Source organism: Phyllobates terribilis, unplaced genomic scaffold (genome assembly GCF_046119375.1).
Source record: "Phyllobates terribilis strain yellow unplaced genomic scaffold, ASM4611937v1 Scaffold_2__4_contigs__length_985480577, whole genome shotgun sequence".
Classification (NCBI taxonomy): domain Eukaryota; kingdom Metazoa; phylum Chordata; class Amphibia; order Anura; family Dendrobatidae; genus Phyllobates; species Phyllobates terribilis.
This window is the reverse complement of record NW_027362762.1, coordinates 5662562-5677272: the sequence shown is the minus strand read 5'-3', so window position 1 is coordinate 5677272 and position 14711 is coordinate 5662562. Positions and strand designations below refer to the sequence as shown.

The 14711-nt window shown below is 40.6% G+C and overlaps 1 protein-coding gene across 2 annotated transcripts in view; it reads right to left on the bottom strand.

Annotated features, from left to right (window-relative positions):
* The window catches only part of SLCO2B1 (solute carrier organic anion transporter family member 2B1), a 355225-nt gene that overhangs the window by 246930 nt on the left and 93584 nt on the right, over positions 1 to 14711 (bottom strand). For both annotated transcript variants that reach the window (XM_073661073.1, XM_073661072.1), the window contains exon 2: positions 10583 to 10689. In XM_073661073.1, coding sequence (XP_073517174.1) covers positions 10583 to 10666 — 84 coding nt within the window. In that variant the 5' untranslated portion in view covers positions 10667 to 10689. The remainder of the gene's footprint in view (positions 1 to 10582; positions 10690 to 14711) is intronic.

Below are 14711 nucleotides of genomic sequence, written 5' to 3'. Positions count from 1 at the left end.
AGCCATTTGGTGAGCTGCATATCCTGCTACATGTTCACAGACTTGCCAGTGGAAAAGCCAAACTTCACATGCCAGAAATGCAAGCTTGTGTCCCTGTTGGAGGAAAAGTTGCGAAATCTAGAAGAGAGGTTAACTACCTTGAAAATCATTAAGGAAGGTGAAGAGTTCTTAGACAGAGCAGAATTATCTCTTCATGATTCAGAAAGAGAAGAAATTCGAACTGCACCTGAGGAAACAGAGGAATGGAAGCCAGTGACCCAGAGAAGCCGGAGGATCGAGAGGCAGTCAGCACCCATACTGCTCAGGAACCAGTACCAGGCTCTCACGCAGGAGAACCATGAAGAAATACAGCAAAATAAGACTTTGCCAGCAATGAATAACCTTGTAAGCCCTCAGAATCCTCCTGGATGGAGAAAGAAGAATATTGTGAAGAAAAAACGGAGAGTGGTGGTCATGGGGGATTCCCTGTTAAGAGGAACAGAGGCCGCTATCTGCAGACCAGACATAACCTCAAGAGAAATGTGCTGTTTTCCAGGAGCAAAAATTAAAGATGTGTCTGACAGGATATCAAGACTCTTCAGACCTACAGATCACTACCCATTCCTGCTAATACATGTGGGGACAAATGACACCGCAAGAAAGGACCTGGAAACCATCTGCAGTGACTTTGAAGACTTAGGCAAGAAAGTGAAAGAATTGGGAGCGCAGGTGGTCTTCTCATCCATCCTCCCAGTGGATGGCCATGGAACAATGAGGTGGAATAAGATTCTACAGGTGAACAACTGGCTACGTCGATGGTGCCGTCAACAAGGATTTGGATTTCTGGATCACGGAATGAATTACCTATACGATGGACTACTTGCTAGAGATGGGGTGCACCTTACAAAGACTGGAAAACATGTATTTGGAAGTCGCCTTGCTACACTCATCAGAAGAGCTTTAAACTAGAACCATGTGGGAAGGGAAGCAAAAGGCCAGAAAAAGCCATACAGCTGACAAATACTATTGAGATCTCTGCTACTGGAAGTGGAAAGGAAGAACAAAGACAAAACAATCTAAATAATAAAAGTATGGGAGGAAGAGAAACCAATCACAAACTAAAATGTTTTTATACAAATGCACAAAGCATGGGCAACAAACAAGGAGAATTGGAACTACTAATGCAGGAAAAGGAATATGATGTCATTGGAATCACTGAAACTTGGTGGGACGATACACATGATTGGAATAAAAGGCTAAAAGGATACAACTTATTTGCAAGAAACAGACTTGATAAACGAGGAGGAGGTGTCGCATTGTATGTTAGAAAAGCGAATATCTGCACAGAGATTGAAGCTTCAGAGACTGGGAGTTCTGTGGAAACTGTTTGGGTAAGAATACAAGGAGAGAACAACGGAAAGGACACCATTGTAGGCATTTACTACAGGCCACCTGGGCAAGCTGAAGATATGGATGAACTCTTTATGTATCAAATGACCAAGTTCTCCAAAAAATATGACGTAGTGGTCATGGGAGATTTCAACTATCCAGACATTTGTTGGGAATCTCTCTCAAGTAAAACTAACAGGTCAAGCAAATTCTTATCCTCTCTTGCTGACAACTTTATCTTCCAAAAGGTAGGGGAGAAAACAAGGGGATCTGCTACTTTGGATCTAATCCTTATAAACAGGGAGGAAATGGTTGAGGAGGTAAAGGTGGCTGGGACCCTAGGAGGCAGCGATCATGCTATTATAGAATTTTGGATAACTAGAGGAGGAAGACATGTGAAGACTCAGACTTCAAGGTTAGATTTTAGAAAGGCAGATTTTAAGAGACTCAGAAAGAGAATAGGAGGGATCCAATGGCTGGATGTCCTTAAGGACAAAAATGTCCAGGAAGGATGGGAAATTTTTAAAAATGAGATTCTCAAAGCACAGTCGTTAACAATCCCGAAAAGTAGGAAGAATGGGAAGCATTTAAGGAAACCAGGATGGATGAACACAGAACTTAAACACATGCTAAAAAGAAAGAAAGAAATGTTTATTAAATGGAAAGAGGGAGGCATATCTAAAGAAGATTATAATGCAGTCTGCAGATCCTGCAGGGCACGTATCAGGTTAGCTAAAGCTGACAATGAATTAAGGCTTGCAAGAGATGTCAAAAGCAATAAAAAAGGATTTTGGGGGTATGTCAAAAGTAAAAGAAAAGTCAAAGATGCTATAGGATTTTTACAGGATGAAAATGGAGAAATGATAAGAGAGGATGTTGAGAAGGCCGAACTTTTTAATTCCTATTTTGCATCTGTTTTCTCTCAGAAAGAAAATGTAACATCAACTGATCTTCATTGTCCTTTTAAAGGAATAGAGGAATCCAAGTTATCTGTAAACAGAAAGATTGTGAGGGAATATTTAGCTAACATAAATGAGTTCAAGTCTCCAGGTCCAGATGAATTACACCCCAGAGTACTGAAGGAGATCGTAGAAGAAATTTTAGAACCACTCTCCATAATCTTTGAAAATTCTTGGAGAACAGGAGAAGTCCCAGAAGACTGGAGAAGAGCAAATGTTGTTCCTATCTTCAAAAAGGGGAAGAAGGTGGACCCAGGGAACTATAGGCCGGTGAGTCTGACTTCTATACCAGGAAAGATCTTTGAACAAATTATTAAACAACATGTATGTAAGTACATGGATAAGAATGAAGTGATTAACCAGAGTCAGCATGGGTTTGTAACTAACAAGTCATGTCAGACTAACTTAATTTCCTTCTATGACAGAATCACTGACTGGGTGGATCAGGGAAATGCTGTAGATATAGTATATCTTGACTTCAGCAAAGCATTTGACAAAGTATCTCACACCATCCTTATTGAAAAAATGACCAAGTATGCAATGGACCAGGCAACTGTTAGGTGGATTCATAACTGGCTTAGTGATCGGACTCAAAGGGTGGTTGTAAATGGCTTCACATCCAGCTGGATGAATGTCTCAAGTGGGGTACCACAGGGCTCCGTCCTGGGACCTGTATTGTTCAACATCTTTATCAATGATTTAGATGAAGGAATTGAGGGTAAACTGATTAAATTTGCTGATGACACAAAGCTAGGAGGGATAGCTAATACTAGAGAAGAGAGAGAGAGGATTCAAAAAGACCTAAATAAACTGGAGCAGTGGTGTCACGCTGTCTCTGTATACTGGAGGTAGGGGGCCTAAGCTGACCCTAAGCTGGGGCCCTGGCTAATCCCTCAACCTGGAGGTACTGTTAAAGGTACAGAGGTCCAGGCCGCCAGCGTAACCCCTACCTCCTGAGGATCCCTGCACCTAAGTAATCTAGTCCTGAGAAGGACCCCGATCACAACAAAAGGGGACAAGTAATAATATGCCCACACACAGTACTTAGACGAACGAGACAGTACAAGGGAAAAACCAAAACCACCTTGCATACAACAACTACACAACTACAACAGAGGGAACACCAACGGGAAAGGAGATAAATGATAAAGCGAGGAAGGGAAAAGACACTCCAAATACACTTATCTCAGAAACTCCAAACACCACGATCCGCTCTGAAAGTCTGAATGAAATGCTTTCACCGACACTTCCCAAACAGACCAGCAGGCATTTGAAGGAGTCTCACTACAGAAGTATTGATTGCAGCTGGGCGAGGCTGGACCTCGTCTAGCACAGAGAGAGAGAGAATTAACTCCCTCACTGCCGAAAAACACAAAGCACCAACAAGTCAGCTGCGAGAAGTCAGGCTGTGTACTCGTGACGATCTTCGTGGCGACACACCCGTGACAAGTGGGCAGCAACCAACAGAATGGTTTTTAACAGGGAAAAATGCAAAGTACTACATCTGGGCAATAAAAATGAAAAAAGCATCTACAGAATGGGAGGAATAGAGCTAAGCAACAGTACATGTGAAAAAGACTTAGGTATACTAATAGATCATAGACTGAACATGAGTCAACAGTGTGATGCAGCAGCAAAAAAGGCAAATACAATTCTGGGATGTATTAACAGAAGCATACAGTCTAGATCACGTGAAGTCATTATCGGTCTTTACTCCTCTTTGGTCAGACCTCATCTGGAATACTGTGTACAGTTTTGGGCACCACATTTTAAAAAAGACATAGACAAACTGGAGCAAGTTCAGAGAAGAGCGACCAGAATGGTGACTGGTCTGCAAACCATGTCCTATGAGGAACGGTTGCAGGATTTGGGAATGTTTAGCTTGCAAAAAAGAAGACTGAGAGGAGACTTAATAGCTGTCTACAAATATGTCAAGGGCTGTCACATTGTAGAAGGATCATCTTTATTCTCATTTGCACAAGGAAAGACTAGAAGCAATGGGATGAAACTAAATGGGAGGAGACACAGATTAGATATTAGAAAAAACTTTTTGACAGTTAGGGTGATTAATGAGTGGAACAGGCGGCCACGAGAGGTGGTGAGTTCCCCTTCAATGGACGTCTTCAAACAGAGGCTGGACAGACACCTGTCTGAGATGATCTAGTGAATCCTGCTTTGAGCAGGGGGTTGGACCAGATGACCCAGGAGGTCCCTTCCAACTCTACCATTCTATGATTCTATGAGTGCAGCTCTAGAGTATAATACAGGATGTAACTCAGGATCAGTAATGTAATGTATGTACACAGTGACTGCACCAGCAGAATAGTGAGTGCAGCTCTGGAGTATAATACAGGATGTAACTCAGGATCAGTAATGTAATGTATGTACACAGTGACTGCAGAAGCAGAATAGTGAGTGCAGCTCTGGAGTATAATACAGGATGTAACTCAGGATCAGTAATGTAATGTATGTACACAGTGACTGCAGAAGCTGAATAGTGAGTGCAGCTCTGGAGTATAATACAGGATGTAACTCAGGATCAGTAATGTAATGTATGTACACAGTGACTACACCAGCAGAATAGTGAGTGCAGCTCTGGAGTATAATACAGGATGTAACTCAGGATCAGTAATGTAATGTATGTACACAGTGACTGCAGAAGCAGAATAGTGAGTGCAGCTCTGGAGTATAATACAGGATGTAACTCAGGATCAGTAATGTAATGTATGTACACAGTGACTGCAGAAGCTGAATAGTGAGTGCAGCTCTAGAGTATAATACAGGATGTAACTCAGGATCAGTAATGTAATGTATGTACACAGTGACTACACCAGCAGAATAGTGAGTGCAGCTCTGGAGTATAATACAGGATGTAACTCAGGATCAGTAATGTAATGTATGTACACAGTGACTGCAGAAGCAGAATAGTGAGTGCAGCTCTGGAGTATAATACAGGATGTAACTCAGGATCAGTAATGTAATGTATGTACACAGTGACTGCACCAGCAGAATAGTGAGTGCAGCTCTGGAGTATAATACAGGATGTAACTCAGGATCAGTAATGTATGTACACAGTGACTGCACCAGCAGAATAGTGAGTGCAGCTCTGGGGTATAATACAGGATGTAACTCAGGATCCGTAATGTAATGTATGTACACAGTGACTGCACCAGCAGAATAGTGAGTGCAGCTCTGGAGTATAATACAGGATGTAACTCAGGATCAGTACTGTAATGTATGTACACAGTGACTGCACCAGCAGAATAGTGAGTGCAGCTCTGGAGTATAATACAGGATGTAACTCAGGATCAGTAATGTAATGTATGTACACAGTGACTGCACCAGCAGAATAGTGAGTGTAGCTCTGGGGTATATTACAGGATGTAACTCAGGATCCGTAATGTTATGTATGTACACAGTGACTGCACCAGCAGAATAGTGAGTGCAGCTCTGGAGTATAATACAGGAGGTAACTCAGGATCAGTAATGTAATATATGTACACAGTGACTGCACCAGCAGAATAGTGAGTGCAGCTCTGGAGTATAATACAGGATGTAACTCAGGATCAGTAATGTAATGTATGTACACAGTGACTGCACCAGCAGAATAGTGAGTGCAGCTCTGGAGTATAATACAGGATGTAACTCAGGATCAGTAATGTAATGTATGTACACAGTGACTGCACCAGCAGAATAGTGAGTGAAGCTCTGGAGTATAATACAGGATGTAACTCAGGATCAGTAATGTAATGTATGTACACAGTGACTGCACCAGCAGAATAGTGAGTGCAGCTCTGGAGTATAATACAGGATGTTACTCAGGATCAGTAATGTAATGTATGTACACGGTGACTGCACCAGCAGAATAGTGAGTGCTGCTCTGGAGTATAATACATGATGTAACTCAGGATCAGTAATGTAATGTATGTACACAGTGACTGCACCAGCAGAATAGTGAGTGCAGCTCTGGAGTATAATACAGGATGTAACTCAGGATCAGTAATGTAATGTATGTACACGGTGACTGCACCAGCAGAATAGTGAGTGCTGCTCTGGAGTATAATACATGATGTAACTCAGGATCAGTAATATATGTACACAGTGACTGCTCCAGCAGAATAGTGAGTGCAGCTCTGGAGTATAATACAGGATGTAACTCAGGATCAGTAATGTAATGTATGTACACGGTGACTGCACCAGCAGAATAGTGAGTGCTGCTCTGGAGTATAATACAGGATGTAACTCAGGATCAGTAATGCAATGTATGTACACAGTGACTGCACCAGCAGAATAGTGAGTGCAGCTCTGGAGTATAATACAGGATGTAACTCAGGATCAGTAATGTAATGTATGTACACAGTGACTGCTCCAGCAGAATAGTGAGTGCAGCTCTGGAGTATAATACAGGATGTAACTCAGGATCAGTAAAGTAATGTATGTACACAGTGACTGCACCAGCAGAATAGTGAGTGCAGCTCTGGGGTATAATACAGGATGTAACTCAGGATCCGTAATGTAATGTATGTACACAGTGACTGCACCAGCAGAATAGTGAGTGCAGCTCTGGAGTATAATACAGGATGTAACTCAGGATCAGTAATGTAATGTATGTACACAGTGACTGCACCAGCAGAATAGTGAGTGCAGCTCTGGAGTATAATACAGGATGTAACTCAGGATCAGTAATGTAATGTATGTACACAGGGACTGCACCAGCAGAATAGTGAATGCAGCTCTGGAGTATAATACAGGAGGTAACTCAGGATCAGTAATGTAATGTATGTACACAGTGACTGCACCAGTAGAATAGTGAGTGCAGCTCTGGAGTATAATACAGGATGTAACTCAGGATCAGTAATGTAATGTATGTACACAGTGACTGCACCAGTAGAATAGTGAGTGCAGCTCTGGAGTATAATACAGGATGTAACTCAGGATCAGTAATGTAATGTATGTACACAGTGACTGCACCAGCAGAATAATGAGTGCAGCTCTGGAGTATAATACAGGAGGTAACTCAGGATCAGTAATGTAATGTATGTACACAGTGACTGCACCAGCAGAATAGTGAGTGCAGCTCTGGAGTATAATACAGGATGTAACTCAGGATCAGTAATGTAATGTATGTACACAGTGACTCCACCAGCAGAATAGTGAGTGCTGCTCTGGAGTATAATACAGGATGTAACTCAGGATCAGTAATGTAATGTATGTACATAGTGACTGCACCAGCAGAATAGTGAGTGCGGCTCTGGAGTATAATACAGGATGTAACTCAGGATCAGTAATGTAATGTATGTACACAGTGACTGCACCAGCAGAATAGTGAGTGCAGCTCTGGAGTATAATACAGGATGTAACTCAGGATCAGTAATGTAATGTATGTACATAGTGACTGCACCAGCAGAATAGTGAGTGCAGCTCTGGAGTATAATACAGGATGTAACTCAGGATCAGTAATGTAATGTATGTACACAGTGACTGCACCAGCAGAATAGTGAGTGCAGCTCTGGAGTATAATACAGGATGTAACTCAGGATCAGTAATGTAATGTATGTACACAGTGACTGCACCAGCAGAATAGTGAGTGCAGCTCTGGAGTATAAAACAGGATGCAACTCAGGATCAGTAATGTAATGTATGTACACCGTGACTCCACCAGCAGAATAGTGAGTGCAGCTGTGGAGTATAATACAGGATGTAACTCATGATCAGTAATGTAATGTATGTACACAGTGACTGCACCGGCAGAATAGTGAGTGCAGCTGTGGAGTATAATACAGGAGGTAACTCAGGATCAGTAATGTAATGTATGTACACAGTGACTGCACCAGCAGAATGGTGAGTGCAGCTCTGGAGTATAATACAGGATGTAACTCAGGATCAGTAATGTAATGTATGTACACAGTGACTGCACCAGCAGAATAGTGAGTGCAGCTCTGGAGTATAATACAGGATGTAACTCAGGATCAGTAATGTAATGTATGTACAGTGACTGCACCAGCAGAATAGTGAGTGCAGCTCTGGAGTATAATACAATATGTAACTCAGGATCAGTAATGTAATGTATGTACACAGTGACTGCACCAGCAGAATAGTGAGTGCAGCTCTGGAGTATAATACAGGATGTAACTCAGGATCAGTAATGTAATGTATGTACACAGTGACTGCACCAGTAGAATAGTGAGTGCAGCTCTGGAGTCCGCTTATTAATGTCATAAATCTGCAGTTCTGAGGGTGCAGTAGAATACATGATGTCTTGTGTTAGTGTATGATTAGATGACACACGGTTATATGCAGTACTTCTCCCATGTAGAGTGGGGGCATCACTGTGCACATTTGGATTCTCTTTATGACCTGGTAAAACAAGTAATTCCCGGTCTCCTGCATACCCGGCAGGTCACACATCTGCTGAACTCTCTGCCATTACATAATTGATTGTATAACAGATCTCATACAGATGGAGCATAAAAAGGAGAAAACTCATCCAATAAGTAGTGTCAGCTGAGTGAGGTGTGAGACTGAGGGTGAGTGAGGTGTGAGGCTGAGGGTGAGTGAGGTGTGAGACTGAGGGTGAGTGAGGTGCGAGACTGAGGGTGAGTGAGGTGTGAGACTGATGGTGAATGAGGTTTGACACTGATGGTGAGTGAGGTGTGAGGCTGAGGATGAGTGAGGTGTGAGCCTTAGGGTGAGTGAGGTGTGAGATTGAGGGTGAGTGAGGTGTGAGATTGAGGGTGAGTGAGGTGTGAGATTGAGGGTGAGTGAGGTGTGAGATTGAGGGTGAGTGAGGTGTGAGGCTGAGGGTGAGTAAGGTGTGAGGCTGAGGATGAGTGAGGTGTGAGCCTTAGGGTGAGTGAGGTGTGAGATTGAGGGTGAGTGAGGTGTGAGATTGAGGGTGAGTGAGGTGTGAGATTGAGGGTGAGTGAGGTGTGAGGCTGAGGATGATTGAGGTGTGAGGCTGAGGGTGAGTGAGGTGTGAGACTGAGGGTGAGTGAGGTGTGAGATCGAGGTGAGTGAGGTGTGAGGCTGAGGGTGAGTGAGGAGTGAGACTGAGGGTGAGTGAGGTGTGACACAGAGGGTGAGTGAGGTGTGAGTCTGAGGGTGAGTGAGGTGTGAGATTGAGGGTGAGTGAGGTGTGAGACTGAGGGTGGGTGAGGTTGAGGTTGAGTGAGGTGTGAGACTGAGGGTGAGTGAGGTGTGAGGCTGAGGGTGAGTGAGGTGTGAGACTAAGGGTGAGTGAGGTGTGAGACTGAGGGTGAGTGAGGTGTGAGACTGAGGGTGAGTGTGGTTTGAGGTTGAGTGTGAGTGAGGTGTGAGACTGAGGGTGAGTGAGGTGTGAGGCTGAAGGTGAGTGAGGTGTGAGACTGAGGGTGAGTGAGGTGTGAGGCTGAAGGTGAGTGAGGTGTGAGACTGAGGGTGAGTGAGGTGTGAGACTGAGGGTGAGTGAGGTGTGAGGGTGAGTGAGGTGAGAGGGTGAGTGAGGTGTGAGACTGATGGTGAATGAGGTTTGACACTGATGGTGAGTGAGGTGTGAGGCTGAGGATGAGTGAGGTGTGAGCCTTAGGGTGAGTGAGGTGTGAGATTGAGGGTGAGTGAGGTGTGAGATTGAGGGTGAGTGAGGTGTGAGATTGAGGGTGAGTGAGGTGTGAGGCTGAGGATGATTGAGGTGTGAGGCTGAGGGTGAGTGAGGTGTGAGACTGAGGGTGAGTGAGGTGTGAGATCGAGGTGAGTGAGGTGTGAGGCTGAGGGTGAGTGAGGAGTGAGACTGAGGGTGAGTGAGGTGTGACACAGAGGGTGAGTGAGGTGTGAGTCTGAGGGTGAGTGAGGTGTGAGATTGAGGGTGAGTGAGGTGTGAGACTGAGGGTGAGTGAGGTGTGAGATCGAGGTGAGTGAGGTGTGAGGCTGAGGGTGAGTGAGGAGTGAGACTGAGGGTGAGTGAGGTGTGACACAGAGGGTGAGTGAGGTGTGAGTCTGAGGGTGAGTGAGGTGTGAGATTGAGGGTGAGTGAGGTGTGAGGCTGAGGTTGAGTGAGGTGTGAGACTGAGGGTGAGTGAGGTGTGAGACTGAGGGTGAGTGAGGTGTGAGACTGAGGGTGAGGGAGGTGTGAGGCTGAGGGTGAGTGAGGTGTGAGATTGAGGTGAGTGAGGTGTGAGGCTCAGGATGAGTGAGGTGTGAGACTGAGGGTGAGGAAGGTGTGAGGCTGAGGGTGAGGGAGGTGTGAGGCTGAGGGTGAGTGTGCTCTGTCCATCTCTTACCTTGATGCTCTTGAATGGATTCCTGCAGCATTTTTGGCTTTTTGTCTGGCTTTCACAGTAGAGGTTTTGACTTGTGGCCGTCATTTTCCTGCAGACACTTTACTCCCCTGTAGGAAGATGAACAGTGTGTAAGAGGATCTCACCAGATCAGACGCTTTCTCATCCTATCAACTTCTTGGAAAGAAAAGGGTGAGGATACAAAAATAAATGACAACATCATCTTCTCTAATGATCTGCCGGAGGGGGTTAAACTTCCCAAGAAGTAAAACAGGGACAGATCAAGCGTCGTGGAAAAAGTTAAAAAGTTTATGCCGCAACTTTAACCACAACTCTGTCCGCACCCATTTCCATTTCATTTTCCTTTTGCTACATATAGAATATGTTAGTAAGTGATAAATGAAAAACTGTAAAAGAAAAACCCCAAAATCATGTCAGAATTGCATTTTTTTCAGCATTTCATCCCACTTGGAATTTTTTCCCCCATTTTCTGTACATTAAATAGTAAAGTGAATAATGCCATTCACAACTACAACTTGTCCAGCAGAAAAACAATCTCTCGTATGGCTATGTCGATGGAAGAATAGAAAATGTGGCTGTTAGAATATAACTACTATAATACGGCTCCTATGTACAAGAATATAACTACTATAATGCTGCTCCTATGTACAAGAATATAACTACTATAATACTGCCCCCTATGTACAAGAATATAACTACTATAATACTGCTCCGATATACAAGAATATAACTACTATAATACTGCCCCTATGTACAAGAATATAACTACTATAATACTGCTCCTATGTACAAGAATATAACTACTATAATACTGCCCCTATGTACAAGAATATAACTACTATAATACTGCTCCTATGTACAAGAATATAACTACTATAATACTGCCCCTATGTACAAGAATATAACTACTATAATACTGCTCCTATGTACAAGAAAATAACTACTATAATACTGCTACTATGTACAAGAATATAACTACTATAATACTGCTCCTATGTACAAGAATATAACTACTATAATACTGCTCCTATGTACAAGAATATAACTACTATAATACTGCTCCTATGTACAAGAATATAACTACTATAATACTGCCCCTATGTACAAGAATATAATTACTATAATACTGCTCCTATGTACAAGAATATAACTACTATAATGCTGCTCCTATGTACAAGAATATAACTACTATAATACTGCTCCCTATGTACAAGAATATAACTACTATAATACTGCTCCTGTATACAAGAATATAACTACTATAATAGTGTTCCCTATATACAAGAATATAACTACTATAATACTGCCCCCTATGTACAAGAATATAACTACTATAATACTGCCCCTATATACAAGAATATAACTACTATAATACTGCCCCGATATACAAGAATATAACTACTATAATACTGCTCCTATGTACAAGAATATAATTACTATAATACTGCTCCTATGTACAAGAATATAACTACTATAATACTGCTCCTATGTACAAGAATATAACTACTATAATACTGCCCCTATGTACAAGAATATAATTACTATAATACTGCTCCTATGTACAAGAATATAACTACTATAATGCTGCTCCTATGTACAAGAATATAACTACTATAATACTGCTCCCTATGTACAAGAATATAACTACTATAATACTGCTCCTGTATACAAGAATATAACTACTATAATAGTGTTCCCTATATACAAGAATATAACTACTATAATACTGCCCCCTATGTACAAGAATATAACTACTATAACTGCCCCTATATACAAGAATATAACTACTATAATACTGCCCCGATATACAAGAATATAACTACTATAATACTGCTCCTATGTACAAGAATATAATTACTATAATACTGCTCCTATGTACAAGAATATAACTACTATAATACTGCTCCTATGTACAAGAATATAACTACTATAATATTGCCCCTATGTACAAGAATATAACTACTATAATATTGCCCATATGTACAAGAATATAACTACTATAATACTGCCCCCTATGTACAAGAATATAACTACTAAAATACTGCCCCCTATGTACAAGAATATAACTACTATAATACTGCTCCTAAGTACAAGAATATAACTACTATAATATTGCCCCTATGTGCAAGAATATAACTACTATAATATTGCCCCTATGTACAAGAATATAACTACTATAATACTGCTCCTATGTACAAGAATATAACTACTATAATACTGCCCCTATGTACAAGAATATAACTACTATTATACTGCCCCTATGTACAAGAATATAACTACTATAATACTGCCCCCTATGTACAAGAATATAACTACTATAATACTGCCCCCTATGTACAAGAATATAACTACTATAATACTGCACCCTATGTACAAGAATATAACTACTATAATACTGCCCCCTATGTACAAGAATATAACTACTAAAATACAGCCCCCTATGTACAAGAATATATCTACTATAATACTGCCCCCTATGTACAGGAATATAACTACTATAATACTGCTCCTATGTACAAGAATATAACTACTATAATACTGTCCTCTATGTACAAGTATATAACTACTATAATACTGCTCCTATGTACAAGAATATAACTACTATAATACTGCCCTCTATGTACAAGAATATAACTACTATAATACTGCTCCTATGTACAAGAATATAACTACTATAATATTGCCCATATGTACAAGAATATGACTACTATAATACTGCCCCCTATGTACAAGAATATAACTACTAAAATACTGCCCCCTATGTACAAGAATATATCTACTATAATCCTGCCCTTATGTACAAGAATATAACTACTATAATACTGCCCCCTATGTACAGGAATATAACTACTATAATACTGCTCCTATGTACAAGAATATAACTACTATAATACTGCCCCCTATGTACAGGAATATAACTACTATAATACTGCTCCTATGTACAAGAATATAACTACTATAATACTGCTCCCTATGTACAAGAATATAGCTGCTATAATACTGCTCCTATGTACTAGAATATAGCTACTATAATACTGCCCCCTATGTACAAGAATATAATTAGTATAATACTGCTCCTATGCACAAGAATATAACTACTATAATACTGCCCCTTATGTACAAGAATATAACTACTATAATACTGCTCCTATGTACAAGAATATAACTACTATAATACTGCTCCTATGTACAAGAATATAATTACTATAATACTGCTCCTATGTACAAGAATATAACTACTATAATGCTGCTCCTATGTACAAGAATATAACTGCTATAATATTACCCCTATGTACAAGAATATAACTACTATAATATTGCCCCTATGTACAAGAATATAACTACTATAATACTGCCCCCTATGTACAAGAATATAACTACTAAAATACTGCCCCCTATGTACAAGAATATAACTACTATAATACTGCTCCTATGTACAAGAATATAACTACTATAAAACTGCTCCTATGTACAAGAATATAACTACTATAATACTGCCCCCTATGTACAAGAATATAACTACTATAATACTGCTCCTATGTACAAGAATATAACTACTATAATACTGCTCCTATGTACAAGAATATAACTACTATAATACTGCTCCTATGTACAAGAAAATAATTACTATAATACTGCTCCTATGTACAAGAATATAACTACTATAATACTGCTCCTATGTACAAGAAAATAATTACTATAATACTGCTCCTATGTACAAGAATATAGCTACTATAATACTGCCCCTATGTACAAGAATATAACTACTATAATACTGCTCCTATGTACAAGAATATAACTACTATAATACTGCCCCTATGTACAAGAATATAACTACTATAATACTGCCCCCTATGTAAAAGAATATAACTACTATAATACTGCTATGTACAAGAATATAACTACTATAATACTGCCCCTATGTTCAAGAATATAACTACTATAATACTGCTCCTATGTACAAGAATATAACTACTATAATACTGCCCCTATGTACAAGAATATAACTACTATAATACTGCCCCTATGTAAAAGAATATAACTACTATAATACTGCCCCTATGTAAAAGAATATAACTACTATAATACTATCCCCTATGTACAAGAATAT